Below are 24,558 nucleotides of genomic sequence, written 5' to 3'. Positions count from 1 at the left end.
TTGATTATGTGGGTGGCCTTGCCGAGGCATCGTGAAGTGTAGATGGAGTCAATGGAAGGAGGTTGGTTTGTGTGATGGCTACAAGCATGTAGCTTTTCTACTTGTGAGACATAGAAGAAGCTGAGGTTTCTTCTCTGATTGCCTGAAGCAATTATTAGTGTGCATTTACTGACCCATTTCAGTACGTATGCAATCTTACTCCCGTGACGGTAACTCAACTTTGGTACAGTTAGAAAACAAGGCTTCCCATTCATACTCTGAAGAACTGTCTTGAGCCGAAACATCACCCATTCCTTCTTTCCAGAGATGCTGCCTGTCCCGCTGAGTTACTCCAGCTTTTTGAGTCTATCTTCCCATTCATACAACTCTTCAAATCCTTATGCTGTCCCAAGGCGCTTTATACTCTCTAGAATTTAGGAGATTGAGAGGGGGTCTTATAGAAACTTATAAAATTCTTAAGGGGTTGGACAGGCTAGATGCAGGAAGATTGCTCCCGATGTTGGGGAAGTCCAGGACAAGGGGTCACAGCTTAAGGATAAGGGGGAAATCCTTTAAAACCGAGATGAGAAGAACTTTTTTCACACAGAGAGTGGTGAATCTCTGGAACTCCCTGCCACAGAGGGTAGTCGAGGCCAGTTCATTGGCTATATTTAAGAGGGAGTTAGATGTGGCCCTTGTGGCTAAGGGGATCAGAGGGTATGGTGAGAAGGCAGGTACGGGATACTGAGTTGGATGATCAGCCATGATCATGTTGAATGGCGGTGCAGGCTCGAAGGGCCGAATGGCCTACTCCTGCACCTAATTTCTATGTTTCTATGTTTCTATAGCCATTGAATATCTTTTGAAGTCTGAATATCTTTATAGCCAATTAATATCTTGAAGCTTGAAAGACTTGTAACGTAGTCCTACCGCAGTCAGTAAGTGCATAGTTGGCTTCTACAAATAACAACATGACAATGCAGAATAACAACCCGCTGGAGGAACTCAGCGGTTCTGACAATGTCTGTGGAGGGAAATGGACTGACGTTGTTTTTGATTGGCACCCTTTCTCTGGACTGAAAGAATGGAGGGGAGATAGCCAGTATAAAAGCGGGGCGGGGGGGGGGTGGGGGGGGGGGGTCAGGGGGGGATCAGGCAAGAGATGGCACGTGATGGATCCAAATGAGGTGGGGGGTGGATGGATTAGATGGAGACAGATGACTGTGGCACAGCGGTAGAGCTCCAATATAACAGTGCCAGAAATCCGGGTTCGATCATAACTATGGGGGTTATCTACGCAGTTTGTACGTTCACCATGAGACCTCGTGGGTTTTCTCCAGGTGTTCCGGTTTCCATCTACACTTCAAATACGGGCAGATTTTTAGGTAAATTAGTTTATGTAAATTGTCCCCAGTGTATAGGATAGAACTAGTGGACGAGGTGATTGCTGATCGGCACGGAAGTAGTGGGCCGAAAGGCCTGCTTCCACGCTGTATCTCTAAAGTCTAAAGACTGGAGATAACATCAAAGGTTGGGAGGTGATTGGATGAGATAACCCGTGGCTGCCGATGATGGACTCTGATGGGAAAGGGAGATGTCATTTGGGACAGCGTAAGGTATGTGAGATGGACAGAGAAGGTATGTTTGGGTAATGGGTGGGTGAAGCGAGTGGGGAACAAGCTGGGTGAGGGGATTATTGCAGGGAAAAAGGATCTGGGTGGAAGCAGGTGTCTGAGTTCAGGTTAGTTTATTGACACATGCACCGGGGCACAGTGAAAAGCTATTGTTGCATGCTCTCCAGTCAGCAGAAAGACAATACATGATTATGTGGCGCCACCCGGTGGTTAGGCCACTCTCTATGTGAACCCTCGGCAGTCGGGGGTAGGGTCACGTGACTGGGTAATGGCGGGAAGGAGTCGTCACGAGGTTTAGGGGTGTGCTCTAGTATATATACAGAACCCCGGGTCAACCTTTCCCCACACGCACGTGTGTTGTTCTCTTTGCTTTTACAATAAAGATCTCTGATTCACCACGCGAGGCTTGCTTAATCGTCCGCCATAATTATAATCATGCCATTTATAGTGTATAGATACATGATAAGGGAATAACGTTAGTGCAAGATAAAGCCAGCAAAGTCTGATCAAGGTAAGTCCGCGAGTCACCAAAGAGGTGGATAGTAGTTCAATGTGGTTGGACTTCGGGTGCAGGGAATCGCAGTAAGGACATACCCGAGAGGAGTTTAAGAAGATCATAGTTAAAGTAAAAAATATTGCTGAAGGAATAGAGATTTAAGAGGGTGGAGCGATTGTAATATGTGTTTGTAGGTCTGCTTCTGTGGTAGCACTCAAATAGTCGGCTGGGTTGGGCGCCATCTTGGAAATCACCAAGGGGAAGCAGGTTACTCTAAATTAGAGAATTCAATGTTCATGCGCTTGGTTGAGTGGGAGCAAAGGAGGCCGACATTGAATTTAATTTGGTGCTTTTGTTGTTAGGCAGTGGAGCGTCTGATCCATCCCCAGCTGTGTCAACAATGCATCGAGTTCCTAGACCGATATGTTGTGCAACAGATTAATGGCAGTCTGGAGAGGGCCAATGAAGAGGTGGTGCACACCTTCATCCTGGTGCACACCAAGCTCCTGTCTTTCCTTTCAAGGTGACGTTTGTGACAAATTTACATTTTCTTTTTGTTTTGCTTGTTGTTACCCGATTGCAGTCAATAGCCGCACCATGTACCCTTGCAGAGCCTCCATTTATTCCTCTGACCATTGCTGAAATAACTAATTTTATTTACCTTTTAGCTCTGCCTGCCTGCTTTAGGAATGAATTACTTTCAAGGGTTCCTTGTACTTTTGGTTAGAGATACAGCGCGGAAACAGGCCCTTCGCCCACCAAATCCGCATCCACCAGCGATTGCCCTGTACACTAGCACTATTCTACACACTGGGGGCAATTTACAATTTACAGACACCAATTAACCTACAAACCTGTACATCTTTGGAGTGTGGGAGGAAACCAGAACACCCGGTGAAAACCCACGCGGTCACAGGAAGGACGTATAAACTCCATAGAGACAGCACCCGTAGTCAGGATCGGACTTGGGTCTCTGATGCTGTGTAGCAGCAACTCTACAACTGCGCCAATGTGTACATACCTGATTGCAGTCAATTACCCATGTAGTTTTGCAGAGCCTCCATTTATGCCTTTAATCGTTGCTGAATTGACTAATTTTATTCATCTTTTAGCTGTTTGCCTGCTTTAGGAAAGGATTACTTTCAAGGGTTCCTTCTCCTCGTTACCATCCACTAACTTGTGATCTAAGTGCACCTATGTGGCTGTGTCTGAAGAAATGTCTCGACCCGAAACGTCACCTGTTCCTCTTCTCCAGAGATGCTGTCTGACCTGCTGAGTTACTCCAGCTTTTTGTCCCTATCTTCGTGAGACAATCTAATCCATTGCTGCCTTTCCCTCTGTCACCTTGAAGATGAACCATTTGTATGCATAGTGCAGTGGGAGAGATACCCTGCAGATGAGAACGATCATATAGCACGGCATTGCAGGCTCAAAGGTCATTCCTTTTTCTTTGTCTTTTGTTCTCGAGGCAATCTGAGAAGCTCAGTGTGCATGCTTAAACAATCACACAAGCAAGGATCAGTAACCTGAACTCGTGGGGCGGTAAAGGTGAAAGAAAGAGAATGTTAGCAATTCAATATCAAAGGAAGTCAGTGTTGTAATCTCAGGGTAATCACAAAGTGCGGGAGTAACTCAGCGGGTCAGGCACCATCTCCAGAGAACATGGATAGGTGATATTTCAGATTGGGACCATTCTTCAAACTGATTGTAGTGGGGGGAAGAAGTGAAGAAGGGTCCGGACCCGAAATGTTCTATATCCATGTTCTCCAGAGCTGTTGCATGACCTGCTGATGTACTCCAGCACATTGTGTCTTTTGTGTATTAACCAGCATCTGCAATTACTTGTTTCTACTGATCAATTGTTCAATGATTTGAGGTCCACAGATGTCCAGATTCAAGTCATGCAGTTTAATATTCACTGTGTGTTCACTGTACACTGTTTTTGGATTGAATTCTGTTTTTAATTTGTGTCTCTGTGATGTCTTTATTACTTGTTATATTCCGATTATATGTTTTTATTCCGATTACTATGTAAGGTGTCCTTGAGATGTCTGAAAGGCGCCCATTAAATAAAATTTATTATTATTATTATTATTATTCAACACTGTCATCCCCGCCAGCTTGATCACCAAACTCAGCGGGCTTGGCATCTCCACCTCCCTCTGCAACTGGACACTGGATTTCCTCACCAACAGACCACAGTCTGTTAGGGTCAACAACCTCAACTCCACCACTATAACACTGAACACCGGCGTGCCACAGGGCTGTGTGCTCAGCCCTCTCCTCTACTCCCTCTTCACCCACGACTGCATCCCTAAGTACGGATCCAACGCCATCATTAAGTTTGCTGACGACACCACGGTGGTAGGACTGATCAGTGACAACGATGAGTCAGCCTACCGAGAGGAGGTCCAGCACCTGACAACCTGGTGTGCCAATAATAACCTCGTCCTCAATTCCAAGAAGACGAAGGAACTTATTGTCGACTTCAGGAAGGTCAGAGGGGGCAGACATACCCCCATCCACATAAACGGGACTGAGGTGGAGCGCGTCTCCAGCTACAAATTCCTCGGGGTACACATCTCGGAGGATTTGTCCTGGTCCCTCAACACCTCCAAGCTGATCAAAAAGGCACAGCAGCGCCTTTACTTCCTGAGGAGGCTCAAGAAAGCCCACCTGTCCCCCCAGATCCTGACCAACTTCTACAGGTGTACCATCGAGAGCATCCTGACCGCCTGCTTCACGGTATGGTACAGCAGCTGCACTGTTGCGGACAGGAAGGCACTACAACGGGTGGTGAAAACCGCGCAGCACATCATCGGCGCCCCGCTCCCTGCCATGGATGCCCTCCACCGAAAACGGTGTCTGAAACGAGCTGGGAAGATCATTAAAGACCCCTCCCACCCCAATCATGGACTGTTTGCCCTCCTCCCATCAGGGAGGCGGTACAGGAGCCTCAGGTCTCGTACCAGTAGGATGAGGAACAGCTTCTACAATCATACCGTCGCATTGCTGAACTCGGAGTCCCGCCGATAGATTCCTCCGGTCCCTCCGTCCCCATTGTTTAATTATTCTGCATTTTCTATTGTTCTGTATCCTCTTTTTTTTTTTTTTTTTTTTTTTTTTTTAAATTTCTATATTGCACTACTACGGACTGACGCAAAACTGCATTTCGTTGTACCGATACTCAGTATTTGTGCAATGACATTAAAGTTGAATTGAATTGAATTGAATTGAATTTATACTCTTTACCCCTCTCTATCTCCTTCCACACTTCACCAATAAATGTTGTGTCCCATTTGTTGTCCTGCTGAAATGTTAACTCGATTAAACCAGGAATTTTCTGTCTAAATAGAGGGTAGCTTTAAGGTGAGAGGGGTAAAGTGTAAAGGAGATGTGCGCCGCAAGTTTTCTGGTGAGTGCCTGGAACATGCTGTCGGGGGTGGTGGAGGCAAATACAATAGTGGCCTTTAAGAGATTATTAGATAGGCACGTGGATATGCAGGGATATGGATTATGTGGAGGCACATAAGAATTGGTCTTGGCATTATACTTGGCACAGACATTGTGGGTTGAAGGGCCTGTTGTATGTTCTGTGACAATGGGAGATGACAAGTGCCAAATATTCCATACTAGACATTGCAACTTCTGGTTTGAACATCGTTAAAGTCTGCATGAAGGTGTGACAAGCGCTGTTTGCTGTTTGGATCTTACTTTCAAAAGGTATACCTGGCTATCAATGCATGTTTAGTAATTCAGATTCAGTAAGAATATATACATATTATAATTTATTGGCTTGCTATTGACTGTTGTTTTGCCTCCACAGTCGTAATGCCAGTTCCCTGAGACCTTCAGACTTGCTGTCACTGATTTTGATCGCTCAAGATATGTACCCAAGTGATGATAATCTGGAAGTGCAAACTGACAAGGTAGGACTCCTGATATTGTTAACCGCTTGCAGTTGGACCTCCAGGCGAGTATGAAGCACCACAACAGCATGTGGTTCAGGACCCTGGAGGATCGGCGTCAACACCACAAAATGGTCAATGGTAACATACTCCCCAATCAAACGGCCAGAGACAAACTTCACCCATGGAATCTGTGGGAGGGTCTACCTGTCAGATAGGACTAGTCGGCTACAGCAGGAAACGCAACCACAGAGTAAACATTCTCCTCTCCCAGCAGGACTACTAAAGCCGCACTATCATCTCTAGAGTGGAAAGGAAAGGGCAGAAAAATCAAAAGGGAAAAATAGCAACCTATTTCATGAGAAATAAATCATGAGAGGAATAGATCGGGTAAATGCACAGTGTCTCTTGTCCAGAGTGGGGATATCGAGAACCAGAGGATATGGGTTTAAGGTGAGGGGGGATAGATTTAACTTTAACTGAGGGGTAGCTTTTTCATATAAAGGGTGGTGGGTGCATGGAACGAGGTACCAGAGAAGGTAGTTGAGGCATGTATTATTGCAACATTTACGAAAAATAGGATGGGTTTAGGGGGATATGGGTCAAACGCAGGCAGATGGGACTAGTGTAGATGGGACGATGTGGACGTTGGCCAAAGGGCCTGTTTCCATGCTGTATGACTCTATGGTGCCATGACTCTATTGTATATTCAGATTTTTTTTTTAAGGATATATTCAGCAGGTCAGGCAGCATGTATTCAGACAAAAAGATAATTGACCTGAAGTCTTGTGAAAACAAATGATACGATGCATAAACTTTTGGTTTGGGGGTCTTGAGTTCAAACTCAATTTAGCGGAATGGAATTAAAGTTGCTACTGACTGTTGTTAACTGTTGGAGCCAGATATTTATATTTTTGATTACATGGCCCAGTTTTTGGCAGATTGGGGCTCTGAACAGCACCAATTTGGCTTTCAACTGGTACTCTCTTTTTCTAAAACAGCAAGGTCATTGGTATGGGAAATTATACTGTGATGGGGGATGTGGGAGCAACTGATTTCATGAGCTTTTGGGTGTGTTTAATACTGACACTTAATGAGCAAAATATATAACGTAAGAAAGAGGAGCAAGAGAAAGCCATACTGCATTTCAAGTCAACTTAGTCATTCAATAGAATTTCAACCAAGTCACTGTTATGCACTCCAGTAGCCAAATTGCCCGATTGTTTTAACACAAAGTGCTCAAGTAACTCAGCAGTTCATGCATCTCTGGAGGACATGAATAGATGATGTTTCGCGTCAAGAATAGTCCTGACCCGAAATGTCACATATCCATGTTTTTCAGAGTTGCTGCATGACTTGCTGAGCTACTTCAGCACTTTGTCTACTTTTGTGTATTAACCAGCATTTGCAGCTCCTTATTTCTACTGCTCAATTGTATTGTCATTTAGGGTTCACAATTCCATGCTTTATCATAAACTAGTGAAGAGAAATAACTAGAATGAATGATTCAGGTCAAAGACCTTTCATCAGAAATTGGGGAAGTTAATTTTAACGGAAAGACACAAAGTGCTGGAGTAACTCAGCGGGTCAGGCAACAACCATGGAGAACATGGATAGGTGACATTTCGAGTTGAGATCCTTCTTCAGATTAAAGAATTCCTCTCTAAATGATAGCACCTTAATTTACACATCTGATGCATTGTTCCCACAGGACCTGGAGAAATCCCTAGAGACTGGAGAATTTAATACACCCAAGCTGTCAGCTGCTGCACAAGAGGAAGGTATGTTTAGACCAGCTCAGAACAACTCCAGCATCAGGAGCCCCGCTTTGTCCATTGTGTTGCATTGCTTTACCTTGAGGACCTTCCAACACCACTCCAATTTAATCAAAACCACTCATGGAGTCATACAAAGTAGAAACAGGCCCTTTGGCCCAACTTACCATGCCGACCAAAATCCCCCGTCTACACAAGTCCCACCTGCCTGTGTTTGGACCATATCCCACTAAATCTTTTATATCTGTTCAAACCTGTCCAAATGCCTTTTATATTCCATCTCTCTCTATTCCCTATATGCCCATGTGTTCATCTAAAAACCTCTTAAATGCCACTATTATATCTGCCTCTCCAAGCAGCATGTCCTGGGCACCCACCACCCACTGTGTAAAATAGAAAGCACAGCCCAGCACATCTCCCTTTAAACTTTCCCCCTCTCACCTTAAAGCTATGCCCTCTACCATTTGATATTTCCACCCAGGGGAAAAAAGTACCTGCCTCAACTACCTCCTCCGACAGCTCATTCCATATAGCCACCACCCTTTGTATAAAGAAAAAATTACCCCTCGTCTTCCTATTAAATCTTTCCCCCCTCACCCTAAACCTATGTCCTCTGATTCTCGATTCCCCAGTCTGGGCAAGAGACTGTGTGTTTACCCTATCTATTCCTCTCATGATTTTCTACACCTTTATAAGATCATCCTCCAGCGCTCCGAGGAATAAAGCCATAAGATTTGGTCAACCTCTCCCGATAGCTCTGGGCCTCGAGTCTTGGCAACATCCAAAGTAAATGTTCTCTGCACCCTTTCCAGCTTGACAACATCTTTCATATAACAGGTCAACCAAAACGAGTCCTGGTAAAATCATCATAAAGTCTTCCATTGTGCTACTTTCTTTTCCTGCTCATCTCACAAGGCCATCAGTGGGACAAGTTATTTGACTTGCTGTTGCATGGAATGCAATACTCCACCTCAGCATGTTGTGGAGGGACTGCTTGTTGTGCGATAAATTGTATTGTGTGTTTAATAGATCTTTCTCATACATTGCCTGCATGGTCTTTGTTAAATCTTTAAATATGTACACTGGGTTACGACTGAATAATTGTTTAACGTGAGTTTGACCTTTTTCTCTTTGCCCTCTCTAGGAGGCTCACAGGGATGTAATTTGCACCAGGTCACACAGCCAGCGATAAAGGTAGGCAGTAATAATTTAAGACCTTCCAGCATCCTTCCGGCCCTTTGAGGCAGCAGGTTGCTTGTCTGGTAACATCAAAGGGCTGGATTCTACTACGGGCTATGTTGAGCAACATTTCGCTTCTGTGGGCCTTGGAGTCTTGGAAATGAGAAGGAATTTCTTTAGTCAGAGGGTGGTGAATCTGTGGAATTCATTACTACATGCAGCAGTGGAAGCCAATTCATTGGGTATTTTTAAATTTTAAAGGGGATTTTTGACAGAATCTTGATTAATAAGGGTGTCAAAGGTTATGGGGAGAAGGCAGGAGAATGGGGGTGAGAGGGAAAGATAGATCAGCCATGATTGAATGCCGGAGTAGACTTAATGGGCTGAATGGCCTAAGTCTGTTTAGGAACATAAAGATAGACACAAAAAGCTGGAGTAACTCAGCGGGACAGGCGGCATCTCTAGAGAGAAGCGACGATTCGGGTCGATGCCCTTCTTCAGGGTCTCGACCTGAAAAATCAATCTTTCCTTCTCTCCAGAGATGCTACCTGTCCTGCTGAGTTACTCCAGTTTTTTGTGTCTATCTTTGGGTTTAAACCAGCATCTACAGTTCCTTCTTATACATAAGAACATATGAAGTTCTTTATGACATAGCTAACATTTGCATGTTGTCTTTTTATCTCCAAACTTGCCTTTTCCTTTTTGTTGCATGTTACTTTGTACTTTGGGCACAAAATGATCACGATAATGCTAGTGCTATGTTTTGTGTTTAGGTTGCAGAAGACACAGTGCAGAGTCTCGAATCGTGTCCTTCCAGGGATACTGTCCCACTAAGAGTTTTTCTGGATGCCAGTGTAAAGGATAATTACTGCCCTATGATGCCTCACAACATGTATTGCATGCCCCTTTGGCCCGGGATCTCTCTGGTGCTGCTCACCAAGGTAAGAATAACTTAACGATAATTACGTTTAGTACATATCTTGTGCACTTTTGGGCAATTCCTCTTCGAAACCATGACTTCGGCCATAAATTCTTCCATCATGTTTGAGTTACTGAAGCTGCAAATAGTTTAGTTTACCTCCTGATCATGACAGTTAACTATATTTAGATGTTGTGATTTTGTGTATTACTTGTCACAGGTTCACTAATTTAAATTTAGTTTGGTTCATTTTTGTCACATGTCTCTTCTTCTTCTTGTCGAGTCCACACACAAGATTAGAAGATGTTCAGTCAGAGCTGAACACACTTCTCGGCATCTTCATACAATGGTGTCTGTCATGCTTCTTGTGCGTGGTGGTGGAAAGATTGGTGAAAACAGGGCCACGACGTGAACGTTCTTTCCTTGACCCCGTCACATGTACCGAGGTAAAGTGAAAAGTTTTTTGTTGCGTGCTATGCAGTCAGCAAAAAAACTATACATGATTACAATCAAGCCGCCCTCAGTGTATAGATGGGGTGGGAGATTGCAACCTTCACGTGGTCCGCCCTGTTTTGACGAATGAAATCTACCCGGCGTGCACAATTAATAGAACAAGTTGTCCTACAACTTTAGGCTGTGCACGCCATACGCAAGAAGAAGGAGTGTATAGATACAGGATAGAGGGTATAATGTTTACTGCAAAGTAAAGTCCGATTTAAGATAGTCCAAGGGTCTCCAATGAGGTAGATGGTAGGTCAGGATTGCTCGTTAGTTGATGATACGATGGTTCAGTTGCCTAATAACAGCTGGGAAGAAACTGTCCTTGAATGTGGAGGTGTGCTTTACACTTCTGTGCCTCTTGCCTGGTGGGAGCAGCAGGCGTGACCAGGGTGAGACTGGCCCTTGATTGCCGAGACAGAGTGAGGTGTAGATGGAGTCGATGCAAGGGGGATTTGTCTTGTTTGATGGACAGGGAACATAGCTGTTGAATGGTAGTGCAGGTTTGATAGACCCTGTCTTGATCTAAAGCACAACAATTGCAGCTTCTGAAACTCAAACATGGTGGCAGAATCCTGCTCCTATTTTACTTTAGACTTTAGAGGTACAGTGTGTAAACAGACCCTTCAGTGTACGGGGTCAACCAGTGATCACCCCGTACACGAGCACTATCCTACACATGAGGGACAATTTACAATTTTTACTGAAGCCAATTAACCTACAAACCTGCACTTCCTTGGAGTGTGGGAAGAAACCGGAGCACCCACAGAAAACACACACATGGTTTCAGAACGTACAAACTCTGTACAGACAACATCCATAGTCAGGATCGAACCCGGCTCAATGACGCTGTAAGGCAGCAATGCTACCGCTGCGCCACCGTACTGCCAGGGTCAAAGCAGAGCATTCTGCAAGGGTTGGATAAAATCTCAGAACTTATTCACCTTATTTCCAGCCTTTCAATAATTTACATACTGCGGCACTGCGGCAGGTGTGTAAGATAGTGTTGGCACAAACTTGGTGGGTTGTAGGACCTGTTTCCATGCTGTATCTCTAAAGTCTAAAGTAGGGTGAATGTGTTCCGAGATTGTATCCAACCCTTGCAGAAGGCTGTACTTGGAGCCTTTCACAACTTTAACCTCATGTTGTTGTGACTACTAAGAAGTGCATTTGATTTCTTTACTGGCAGGTTCCTAACAGTCAGGTTGCAGTGTCTTTATATCACCTCCTGGATGCATTTACTGTGATTGAGGCCAGACTGAGTGAAGGACAGGAGCTCGGACACTCTTCCCATACCCATCCCAACATGTCAGACCTAAAGCAAAAGATGGATAAATTCATAAAAGCTATTGGAGTCCTAAAGCAACAGGTAATAAGGTGATGACTTGTTATTGATAAAACCTGATGCTGAATCTTGAATCAAAGTGCAGACCTTGCTTAGAATGTAGGAAGGTAGTCCAACTAAATCACAAGTAGAGGTCAAAAAACTCCAAATAGAAGTTTTAAAAGTCTACAAAGTAGAGAAAAAGTATTTAAATGAAGGTTTCTATAATGTTCAGATCCAACAGATAAAATCATTGAAGGACACAAAGTGCTTGGGTAACTCAGCAGGTCAGGCAGCTTCTCTGGAGAACATGGATAGTTGACCTTACGTCACGGGACCCTTCTTCAGACTGATTGTGGGGCTGGGGAGCGGGGGGTGTGGGGGTGCAGATTACCCAGCATCTGCAGTTAGGACTTTAGAGATACAGCGCAGAAACAGGCTCTTCAGCCCACTGAGTGTGCCGATCAGGGACTACCCCATACACTGGCATTATCCTACACACTAGGGACAATTTACAATTTTACAGAAGCCAATAAACCTACAAACCTGCACGTCTTTGGAGTGTGGGAGGAAACCGGAGCACCTGGAGAAATCCCACGTGGTCACAGGGAGAACGTGCAAACTCTGTACAGACTGCACCCGTAGTCGGGATCGAACGCGGGTCTCTGATGCTGTAAGGGAGCAACTCTATTGCTGCTCTACTGTGTCGCCTCTGTGACTGTACAAGTTCAACCAAGTTCCTCCTACCTCGACTCAGGGACCCCAACAGTCCTTTCAGGTTAGGCAGAGGTTCACTTGGACCTCCTCCAACCTCATCTACTGTGTCCGTTGTTCAAGCTGTGGACTCTTATATATCGGCGAGACCAAACGTAGACTGGGCGATTGTTTAGCTGAACACCTTCGCTGTCCTTTCTGGCCTGGGCCTCCTCCATTGTCATCATCATCAACAGCACCTCATATTTCGCTTGGGCAGCTTACAAGCCAGCAGTATGAATATTGGAGATGTCGTCATTCTTTATGAAACAGGGGTTCCCCACTTCCATTACAGATGAGGTTCTCACTAGGGTTTCCTCGATATCCCGCAGCTCCGCTCTTGCTCCCCCTCCCCCCCATTCGTAACAAGGATTGAGTCCCCCTTGTCCTATAGACTAGTAAGCAGCTGTGGGTCATAGGCAGTGAGCCAACGCTGTTCGATTCAAGCTTGGGTTTTTGCTATTCTATCCGAAGTAATAAATAATAAACAAATATGTTTTTTTGGTTACTGCAGTTGCAATCTGCCTGGGTGGACTTCAAGAGCAAAGCATTTTCTAAAGTCAACGCTGGAAATCCTCCAGAGTAAGAAAACTTTCTTTAGTTTTGAGACAAAGCGCGGAAATAGGCCCTTCAGCCCACTGAGTTCATGCTGACCAGCGATCCCGGTGCACTAGTTCTATCCTACACACTAGGAACAATTTACAGTGGCCAATTAGCCGACAAACCTGTACGTCTTTGGAATGTGGGAGGAAACTGGAGCACCCGGAGAAAACCCACGTAGTGACATGGAGAACATGCAAACTCTGTACAGACAGCACCTGTAGTCAGGATCGAACCTCTGGCGCTGTGAGGCAGTAACTGTTACGCTGCGCTCGCGTGCCGAGCTCATCAAGATCTTTTTTAATTGAATTCCTCCGCCGTGTATAAAAATACTAAGTGCCGTGAAAATTATATTACTGAAACTTTGGAATGCAAAAATTAGTTTTATTCTATGTATTCCAACAAAAGTTGAGTTTATTATTGTCACATGCATTGAGGTACAGTGAATAGCTTATGTGCTACAGTGTAACATTCTGTCTTGATTTATTTTGTTCCAGTTTGTTGCAGGCCTGTCGGAATGTGAAGAGCCGGCTGTGTTTGGTTTATCAACATTACTTCCTGTTAAAACCTGCAGGGCATTCTCAACACTTGACTATCGACTTGCAGACCAAGACGCAAAAAAATGTCCAGTATGTATTATTGTTAGGCAGATATATGTAGTGGATTTGCCATATTTTGTATATGGATCACTCAGATCACGTTGTAATGACAGTCCACCCTCATTATAACAGACCTCTTTATAACGTATTTCAGTTATAGCGGACTCTCTTTAAGAAAACAGGCTGCTAGTTACATTGCTGAGGCTATTGAGAGTGACAAGGCATGGAGAGTGACAAGAAATTTATTAGATTAACATTTAAATCTATTAATCAATGCTTCAGCCTTTAGTATTTTTAACTTGCAGAAATAAAATTAGATTTTTAGCTGTATAAAAAATACTTGGTATGTGGAAATAACCTGTTGTCTCACAGAGAGACCACTACGTGGTTGGAGCGAATTCCTTACTGGGTTATTACAGATACCGCTACCACCCCCTCCCCACTTCCCCTCTGTTATAACAAGGGTTTACTATACTTCTGTACTTCTTTGTAATTGCAAGCGCATGGAAAAAGGCCCTTCGGCTCAAGTCTTCCATGCTGATCCCCAAGATGCCCCATTTAAGCTGGCTTCATTTGCCTGCATTTGGGCCATTTCCCTCTGGACCGTTGCTATCCATGTACCTGTCCAAGTGTCTTTAAGCATGTTCAATAAAAGCTTGTAATGCAATCATCTTGCAGATAATACTGAAAAATCAGCAGAAATCAGCATAAAAGAATAATTCAGAGATGTTGGCAGTGCAGAACAGATGAATATAAAAGCAACATAGCTGTGGTTGCAGCAAATCTGAAATAAAAACTGAAATTGCTGTAAATACTTTTCAGGTTGATGCGTTTGCTAATTCACTCTTTTTAGACGGAGCTGAATTGCTGAATATTTATAGATTCTTCTGCTTTAAGTACAGATCAATGACTGACAAAAAAACTATTTCCACACATTAACCTTCAGGGTATTGGTCAGGGTATTGAGTTATCACCCAGCTATAGGAAAGATATTGTTAAACTGGAAAGAGTGCAGAGAAGAGTACAAGAAACGTGCCAGGACTTGAGGGTCTGAGTTATAGGGAGAGGTTGGGCAGGCCAGGACATTATTCCTTGGAGCGCAGGAGGATGAGGGGTGATCTTATAGGTATGTACAAGATGAGGGGAATAGATAGGATAAATGCATAGTCTTTTACACAGAGTAGGGGAATCAAAAATCAGAGGACATAGGTTTACGATGAAAGGGGAAAGATGCAATAGGAACCCGAGGGACAATTTTTTCACACAAAGGGTGGTGGGTATATGGAACGAGCTGCTAGAGGAGCTACTTGAGACAGGTATTATAACAACATTGAAAAGACATTTGGACAGGTACATGGATAGGAAAGGTTTAGAAGAATATTGGCCAAAGGAGGGCAGGTGGGACCAGTGAGGATGGGGCATGTTGGTCGGCATGGACGGGCAGGGCTGAAGGGACTGTTTCCATTTTGTCTGACTCTATGACTCTACTTGGGTCACAGTTTGACAGACCTTGCATATTAACTAATGTGTGTGTATATGTAGACTAGATACAGTGAGACACCGTTCTAAGCCAAATGTATATCAATGTTGCAGTGGTATTTTTTTCTTTTGTAGGGAGAAGCTGATGGACTGGAAGGATTTCCTTTTGGTAAAAAGCAAGCGGAACACTACCATGATCTCATATCCTTATTATCTATTAGAGATGAATTGTTGACAATCAAAATTCTGCAGATGCTGGAAGTCTAAAATAAAAACAAATTGCTGTTTTTATTCCGCTTGTCAGGCAGCACTGTGCAGACAGAGGGAGAAATAGATTTAACATTCAGTGTTATTGCTTGATTGATGGTAATCTTTATATCCAACGTTCCATAAGTCCTGCATTGTGATTCCTATTATTTGTCCTTGACTTTGATTATACCTATCTCCAAGACTTCCCTGGACTGATCCATTTCATTTATGTGGATAGGACAGTGGGCCACATGATTGCACCTTCTTTAAGCACATCCAAAAAATCTACAGAGCTGGGGAAAGGGCCACTAGCTGCATTCTTAAAAAACAAGGTACAGTAAAACTCCGATAATCGGGCACCTTCAGCACTTTGCTGGCATGGGACTGGCAGATTTTCCGGGCTATTGGATACTATTTCTATCAGTACACATTGTTAAATTAGTTTTAGTTTTTTATGGCCGGCACAGTGGTGCAGCGGTAGAGTTGCTGCCTTACAGCGCCAGAGATCCGGGTGCGATCCTTACTATACAGAGTTTGTACGTTCTCCCCTTGACCGTGTGGGTTTTCTCTGGATGCTCCAGAGTCTCAAAATCTCTGAAAGTATCTTCACCAAAAGTGCTGTAGCAACTCAAGAAGACAGCTCACCACCAAGCTCTCACAGACAATTAGAGATGAGCAATAAATGCTACAGCTGACTGAACTGCTCTCTCGCCAGTTAGTGTGGTCCTGACCTCCCATCTACCTCATTGGGGGACCTTTCAACTCTCTTCAATTGGGCTTTATCTTGCACTAAACATTATTCCCTTTATGCTGTATCTGTACACTGTGGACAGCTTGATAGTCATCATGTATAGTCTTTTCATTGATTGGATAGCATGCAACAAAAAAGATCTTCACTGCACTTTGGTACATGTGACAACAGAACACTAAACAAAACTAAAATGCTGTCCTTGTCAGCGAGGCACAGAGCCTGAAAATGCATCTCGCATAGGAAAAATGTATGATCCTGTATACCTTTCAACCTACATTGCTCCAAGGGGAAGAAAACGCCCAGCCTCTCCATTCTTGCCTTCAAGCTGAAATCCTTTATGCCTCTCAAAGTTCTAGTCCATCTTTTCTGTACACCTACGTTTTCTAAAGTGCGTCAGACAGAATTGAATGCAAAAATCCTGTTGTGGGCAAACCAGTGTTTTTGAGGTTATTTCCCTGTTTTTTCACCACTCTGCTCCAAGGAATTGGACACTCATCGCTTGACTGGATACTTATCCTTATTCAGGGTTGGACGTGGACACAAGTCTCCAGCATTGAGGGGCTGATGTCTTAACTCGCTGCCTCACCCAATTTTCAGAAGATAATTCTGGGCACTCGATTTTCAAATTGTTAAATATATAGATATAATTTAATAACTAAATTAGGCAGTCTGGCCATTAGACAACATAAGCAGTTCATAGGAAACAATTTGCCACAGACACCAACAGCAAGGAACGATAGGCGTATCAGCACCTTTTTGACTACAATAAAGCACTGGTCCTGAGTATTTTTGCCCCATATTGAGGCCATTACTTCATTACAGTTGTGATACAAATTGCTCCCCTTTTACATAATAATAGTCTGGGTGAATATATTCCTCCGACCAATACATATCAAATCTAAATGTGGTTTACTAGTTTTTTCATTGCTTTACGTAGGGTTATACAGGCATATTTTTAACTGAAGATCTTCTACTACTGCTAGGTGTGGTCTCTTGTTGGTATGGGCCAGAGATACTTGCAGAAGGGGTATACCACCCTGACATTCCGTGATGGGGATTACTACTGCTGCTATTTTCTCTGGTTTGAGAATGAAGTTGTGAGTATGTTTTATTTTCAATTAGTGTTTCAAAGAACGAGGGAATAACCCATAAAAAATGCAATATATAATAAGCAAGCATACAGTTCTTTCTGAGCTGTCTAATTCTACCTTTCATGGAGGAAGGAAACACTTTCGACTGGCATTGTTCCTCAGCGAAAAGTAATATATTTTTGAGCTGGAAAAGATGCAGAGATGATTTACGAGGATGTTGCCAGGACTTGAGGACTTGAGCAATAGGGAGTAGTGGGGCAGGCTCGGACTTTATTCTTTGGAACACAGGAGACTGAGGGGTGATATTATTGAGATGTACAAAGTCTTGAGGAGAATAGAGAGGGTAAATGCACAGTCTGTTATCCAGGGGAAGGGAATCAAGAACCAGGTGACATAGATTAAAGGTGAGAGGGAAAATACTTAATAGGAAGCTGAGGGGAAACCTTTTCACTCAGAATGTAGTGTATGTATATAATGAGTAGCAGGGACTATAGTTGAGGCAGGGACTATAGCAGCATTTAAAAGATACTTGAATAGGCACATGGATAGGAAAGGTTTAGAGGGATATGGGTCAAGTGGGACTAGTGTTGATGGGGCTTCTTGGTGGGGGTGGGGATGTTGGGTCAATGAGCATGTTTCCATTCTGTATGACTGACTAGGACTATCGCAATTTCAAGAAGGATCTTATTTGACTTTGAACAAATATCTAAGCATTCCTCCTTGTGTGTGGAATTTATATTGCATGGTGTTTATATGAGAGAGCCCTAATTTGTAATGATCTACTCACAGAAAGGTCACAATGCTGCTTCCACCAGCCCTTCTAGAATTCCTTCCTGTTCACCGTCATTAATATATAATAGAAAGGGTTAGTGCTAGTGCAGATCCCGGAGAAATGCCGCGGTAAACTTCCCACCATCTGAGCAATAACTATTCATTACTGTTCCCTTTCCTGCTATTTAAACACATTCCTATCCTTGCCGCTTCTACCCCTCGAACTACATGACAAGGTTTATTGCTTAACACGCGATCAAATGTAATTTGAACGTCCATTTACACATTTCCTTATCAATCATCCGTAACATCGTCAAAAAAACTATCTCGTGAGTGAAGCCTGATTTGCCTTCAACAAATCACTGCCATTTTTCATTATGCAATTTGCATTTGCCCAGGAGATCCCCAATGTCGTCCCTGTTTAGTGTAACCTCGCAACTTAAGAATACCCGTTTGCTCCTCCTCTCGCCACGTACCCACTCACGTTCACACCACAAGCTCGCTCCCCTCGTGACATATCCTTGCCCTTCCCAACAGATAGTTGCACCAGCAATTCTCCCACCATGTTCGGTTTGTTTGTGTGTCCACTGTAAACCTATCGTACAAATTCTTGCACTCTTGTTTATTAGGGATACAAGTTACCGGTCATAGAGCTGCCAGTGCTGTCCGATGACTCTGCTCCCATTGGGATGTTGACCGGAGATTATTACAGGTAAAACCTTGTTTAGTTCTAAAGTTGGGGTGTTGGGGCAGGGTGGAAAATCTGAAGCAGTCTTGCATTAATGTAGAAACAAAGAACTGCAAACGTTGGTTTATAGCGAAGATAGACACAAAGTGCTGGAGTAACTCAGCGGGTCAGGCAACATCCCTGGAACAAAATGATAGGTGATGTTTTGGGTTGGGACCCTTCTTCAGACTTAAAGTGATTGGTGACATTTCAGGTTGGGATTCTTCTTCACACTGAAAGTGATAGATGGCGTTTCATGTCGGGACCCTTCTTGAGAATGAAAGTGATAGGTAACATTTTGGGTGGGCACCCTTCATCAAACTGAAAGTGGCAGATGTTTCGTGCAAGACTTTCAGTCTGAAGAACGGTCCTAACCTTAAACGACACTTAGCGGTACCTATTTTCTCCAGAGATGCTGCCTTACCCTCTAAGTTCCTCCAGCAGTTTGTGTCTATCTAAGTATTAATGGACCATCATTTATATTTAGATGTAAAGTGCCATGCTAGTAAACATTAACCTAATGTACATGTGTAGTGACAAAAGTGCAGCGTTCCAGACCAGTACATGAAAACGTTTAACAGTGTTATTTAAATTGTGCTTCTGAGCTGCAAGCTGAGGCTGAAAGCCTGGGACTCTTTAGTCAAGAGAAATGGTCATGTTTAAGTATCTACAAGTATTAAGGGATAAATGTGAATTGTCACATTATATTCAGTTCCTGGGGTTATGGGCTCAAGAATTTGGAGTTTAGTTTAGTTTAGAGATACAGTGTGGAAACAGGCCCTTCGGCCCGCTGAGTCTGCACCGACCAGTGATCACCCATACGCTAGTTCCATACCAGTGAACCCTCGTGAAGAAGGAATCCAACCCAAAATATCATGAATTTTCGCCAGAGATGCTGCCTGACCTGCTGAGTTACTCCAGCACTTTTGTGTCCATCACTAGTTCTACACACTAGGGACAATTTACAGAAGCCAATTAACCCCTAAACTTGCACGTCTTTGGGATGTGAGAGGAAACTGGAACACCAGAGGAAACCCACACAGTCACAGGGCAATGCACAAACTCCATACAGACAGCGGCCATAGTCAGAATCAAACTTGGGACTATGGCGCTATAAGGCGGCAACTTTACTGTTGCACCAAGGTGCTGCCCCAAAAAATGAAAAGGTAATTTGTAGACGTTATTTTAAAAAAAATTCATTCCCAGAGATCAGCAGCTCTACGGGGGTGAGGATTTATGCCCATCTCTAATTACAGCTACAGTGAAGGTCGTGCTTGACTGATTCAATCTTCAGTCGATAGTCAATCACAGTGGCATGGCACTGCAAATTTAGAGCATAACAGTGGATTGCTCTTTGGTTTGAATTCTGTAACAACGTCTTTTCATGTTGGGCTTCTGATGAGTTCAGTTTAGTTTAAAGATACAATGTGGAAAAAGGCCCTTTGGCCCACTAAGTCCACACTGACCAGCGATCCCCGTACACTAGCACTCTCCTACACACTAGGGACATTTTACAATTTTTACTGGTCAATTAACTTACAAACCTGCATGTCTTTGAAATATGGGAGATACCAGGAGAAAACCCTCATGGTCAAAGTTAGAATGGACAAACTCCGTACAGACAGAACCCTTAGACAGGATTGAACCGGGGTCTCTGCAAGGCTATGTAAAGCTGCAGTTCTACCGCTGTGCCACCGTGCTGCCAAATTTGTCCAAGAATAGTAGCTTTAATTTTTGAACTGACAAAGAAATTTGTAGATTGAATAAAGTAAACGATCAAGTAAAGGTCACAGATCAAATATTCAAACGGCTAGTTCACACCTAGTAGTTTAACAATTTATTTGTGGGGTAGTTTTTGACATGTTTTATTACCTCAGTTAAAAAATGCACTGCTTCACTATATTTTTTCCACATAGACTGGCTTCTATGTTAGTGTGACCTTGTAAAATGGCGATACAGGTGCACAACCTTTTATCCGAAAGCCTTGGGACCAGACACTTTTCGTAATTCGGAATTTGTCGGTCTTCGGAATGGAATTTTTTTTGCGTAGATTTTAATGGCTGGCTCAGTGGTAGAGTGCTCGGCTCATATCCGCAAGGTCGCGAGTTTGCGCCTTGATCCCGGCAGTTCCTCGGTCGCGAGTTTGAGTCTTCAATGTAGTTTTTTCTTGCAGAATAAATGTCTGTATGAAATGCAGTGTGTTGAATGAATTCCTGAATTTATAAATGTGACCGCAGCATTGAATCACCTCTCGCACTCATGTCACCCTAGCGGGGCTACATGCCCTTAGGCGGCCTAAGGCGACATTTTCACACTCTTATATCCGTGTGCAGCAGAGGCGACGTGCGTTTGGCGCCAAACGTGAGCTTTGGTGTGCAGACGACATCCTGGAAAAAATGTCCGGTTTCTTCCAGGTAGGCGATATACCCTCCCGGGCAATATACCCTCCACTTCTCTTTGATGAAGGGGATTTAGTTCCCCTTTCTTCCAGGACCGACCGGAGGTTCCGCTGTCACCTCTGCGGGCCACCCTCGGTGAACGCTCACTCAACTTTGTCTTGGGATTCCTACTCTCCCGCGCAATGTACCCTCCACTTCTCTTTTATGAATGGGGATTTAGTTCCCCTTTCTTCGAGGACCGACCGGAGGTTCCGCTGTCACCTCTGCGGGCCGCCCTCGGTGAACGTCCTGTCTCCCTGTCCCTGGGATAGCAGGGGGCGATCAAACAGCACAATACCCCCCTCCCCCTCCAACTCCAGAGGAATCCGCTCCCCGATGGGCCGCTACGGCGACAAGTGGCAGTTCCCCCACAGCCCGAGCTGCGCGACCCCAAGAACAAGACGTACCTTGCACACCATCAGCTTCTGTCCCTACGGGGAGCGTGTTCCTCTGGAGTTGGAGCGGGGCTGGGCTGGAGTTGCTGATCTGGGATCTCCGTGCTTGCAGTGGGCCTGGGGGTCGGTGTCCCGATGAGGGGGCTGTGGGCGAACTGCCACTTGTCGCCGTAGCGGCCCATCGGGGAGCGGCTTCTGGTGGTCCTGATGTCTCCGGCCAGTTTGCAGTTTTCCTCTGGAGTTGGAACGGGTCTGGGCTGCTGCTGGCTGTGGGTCTCTGGGATCTCCGCGCTTGCAGTGGGCCTGGGGGTCGGTGTCCCGTTGGTCCTGACGTCTCCGGTGATTGGCACTGACCTGCTAGCATCGCCGACACGAAGACCGTGCATAGCCCCCGCGCCGGTGCAATGGGCGGGGAGCTGGAGAGGGGAGGGAAGGGGTCACACACATGGCCGGGAAGCAGAGGGGTGTAGGTGGGGTGAAACTGAAGGCAGCGACAATCTGCTGCTGCCGCCTGCCCGCTGAGTTAAAAAGTTCCCACGCAAGACTCACGATACACTATGTATCGTGCTACCGTGGGAACTTTTTAACTCAGCGGGCAGGCAGCAGCATATTGTTAATTATTAACCCTCCCGCGCAATATACCCTCACCTTCTCTTTTATGAATGGGGATTTAGTTCCCCTTTCTTCGAGGACCGACCGGAGGTTCCGCTGTCACCTCTGCGGGCCGCCCTCGGTGAACGTTTTCAAGGACCTTTCTTCAAGGACCGAAAAAATGTCCGCTATTCGGAGGTTTTCGTTATTTGGATCTTCGGATAAAAGGTTGTGCACCTGTAGTAAATATTATTTTACTATGTAGGAGTGATTGAACCCAGTGATCCCTCTTCTCCCCAGGAAACTATTGCGATACTACGGCAAGAACCACAGCTTGGAAATGATAAAGTGCTTCGAGCTGTTCACCATCCACTTTGGGGTCATACCCGTGGATTTTATCGTTCAGCAATGCTGTGATCTGGCACGCAGGTTGTGGGAGCCCTCTCGCATCCCCCTCTTCTGAAACAAGACCAACATTGGAAATCCAGAGAATGTTTTTTCTTTGTGGAGAATGGATGTTAGTGGTGAGGACTAGCCTGCTGAAGTTTTGCTTTTCAAGATACAGCATATAAGCAGGCCCTTCAACCCACCGAGTCCGAGCCGACCATCCATCACCCATTTATGCTAGTTCTATGTTATTCCACTTTCTCATCCACTCTCGACTCCAAACCAGCGATCCCTATACTAGCACTATCCTACACACTTTACAGAAGCCGATTAACCTACAAATCTTTTGAATGCGGGAGGAAACTGGAGCACGTGGAGAAAATCCATGCAGTCACAGGGAGAACGTGCAAACTCCCCACAGACAGCACCCGAGGTCAGGATCGTACCGAGATCTCTGGCGCAGAAAGGGAGCAGCTCTACTGCTGCTCCACTGTGCAGCTGAAAAATTGCCTTTGTTTGAAATGGCTGGATATTTGAATTGTGAGCCACAACTGAACCATAATGAACAGATGATTTTGATAAAAATCCACGTTGCATATAAATCTTGTCCTTGGTCTGTCAAACCTGAAGATAAAGTTACATTTGGCTGCCCTGCCTCTGTCACGAGATGGTTATGAACAATAATGTCCGTTGGAGTTCCTCTCTGGTAATGGTGTTTCAAAACTTTGTTTCCTTGCATCTTTAGAGCATAGGATTGATGGAAACCAGAACAAATTGAACTGATTTCTCCCAGGATCACACAATCCAGTGAACAATTGTGCAGAGCTGGTAGGAGTGAGATGGAAGGTTGTTTAAATGGCTAGCAGTGCAGAACTAACCAAAACTGGAAGTGTGTGTATAGATAGTCATACAGCGTGGAAACAGGTCCTACGGCCCAATTTGCCCATAACATCCAACATGCCCCATCTGGAAAATGATCAAATGGCTTGGCTCTAGTTATTGCTCAGCATACACACTCAATTTTTAGTTTGAGGGTTACTGCAAGCGAAGGTGAATGACGAGCGGGGAATCAGTGGATGGATCTTAGTTTGACTCCTTCACTCTATTCTTCCTTCCCCCTCATGCTCTACCTACTGAGTCTGGTTTGGGGGCAATGTGGAGGGTGGGATTCAATCCTGGATGGATTGTGGATCAAGAGAGTTGCAGATGCAGAGTGGAACTGGTGGGGAATTGTCAACATTCAGGCAGAGTTTAGTTTATTGTCACGTGTACCGAGATACAGTGAAAAGCTTTTGTCAGCGGAAAGACTATACATGATTACAATTGAACTGTCAACAGTGTACAGATACAGGATAAAGGCAATAACATTTGGTGCAAGATACAGGAACTAAATCTAGGTGTCTGATGTGTACTCTGTACCTGGGGGTGGTAGACCCCTCTGTCTCTCCCCCCCCCCCCCCCCTTTTTGTGAAGATGACCTTTGCCCAGTTAATCAGTAACGCAGGAACTATTTTAAATATTTCACAGCAACTCGACTGAGGAGGTTGTAATATGAAGTTATATACTCATTAAATATTTGTTATGTCAAGCGACCTTTGTATCAAGCATGACAGCTGGTGAGCTCGGAGCTGCTGCTGCATCCAAGATAGATACCGTGATTAGTTAGTTTTATGAAATGAAGCGAGTTGTTTTGCATGTCAATAGACATGATCAATACAATAAAATAAACACTGCTTCCTCTCACCTTGATCATTGACAATATTTTGATGTTGAGAAATTGTGTATTGTCAAAAGTTCACAAATTTAAATGTAGTTTATTATTATTGTCACATGTACCAAGGTACAGTGAAAACCTTTATTTGTGTGCTATCTAGTCAGCAGAAAGACTCTACATGATCACAATGAAGCCGTCCACAGTGTACTGTTACAGAATAACATTTAGTGCAAGGTACAGTCCGATAAAGGATAGTCCGAGGGTTTCCAACGGGGCAGATGAGAGGTCAGGTTCGCTCTTA

General features: G+C 44.4%; 1 protein-coding gene across 2 annotated transcripts in view; it reads left to right on the top strand.

Annotated features, from left to right (window-relative positions):
* Positions 1-24,292, top strand: part of hps1 (HPS1 biogenesis of lysosomal organelles complex 3 subunit 1) — a 30,292-nt gene extending 6,000 nt beyond the window's left edge. Inside the window, exons 5-17 of one of the 2 annotated variants that reach the window (XM_033034102.1) lie at positions 2,472-2,632; positions 5,936-6,038; positions 7,729-7,798; positions 8,937-8,986; positions 9,745-9,912; positions 11,578-11,757; positions 12,980-13,047; positions 13,563-13,694; positions 15,279-15,344; positions 15,583-15,724; positions 17,127-17,240; positions 18,635-18,717; positions 22,457-24,292. In XM_033034102.1, the coding sequence (XP_032889993.1) occupies positions 2,472-2,632; positions 5,936-6,038; positions 7,729-7,798; positions 8,937-8,986; positions 9,745-9,912; positions 11,578-11,757; positions 12,980-13,047; positions 13,563-13,694; positions 15,279-15,344; positions 15,583-15,724; positions 17,127-17,240; positions 18,635-18,717; positions 22,457-22,619 (1,500 nt within the window). In that variant the 3' untranslated portion in view covers positions 22,620-24,292. The remainder of the gene's footprint in view (positions 1-2,471; positions 2,633-5,935; positions 6,039-7,728; positions 7,799-8,936; positions 8,987-9,744; positions 9,913-11,577; positions 11,758-12,979; positions 13,048-13,562; positions 13,695-15,278; positions 15,345-15,582; positions 15,725-17,126; positions 17,241-18,634; positions 18,718-22,456) is intronic. The other variant, XM_033034104.1, reaches the window with a different exon arrangement.
* Positions 24,293-24,558: the final 266 nt, after the last annotated feature.

The sequence above is a fragment of the Amblyraja radiata genome, chromosome 15 (assembly GCF_010909765.2).
Source record: "Amblyraja radiata isolate CabotCenter1 chromosome 15, sAmbRad1.1.pri, whole genome shotgun sequence".
Lineage (NCBI taxonomy): Eukaryota > Metazoa > Chordata > Chondrichthyes > Rajiformes > Rajidae > Amblyraja > Amblyraja radiata.
This window is presented reverse-complemented; position numbering and strand designations above follow the sequence as displayed.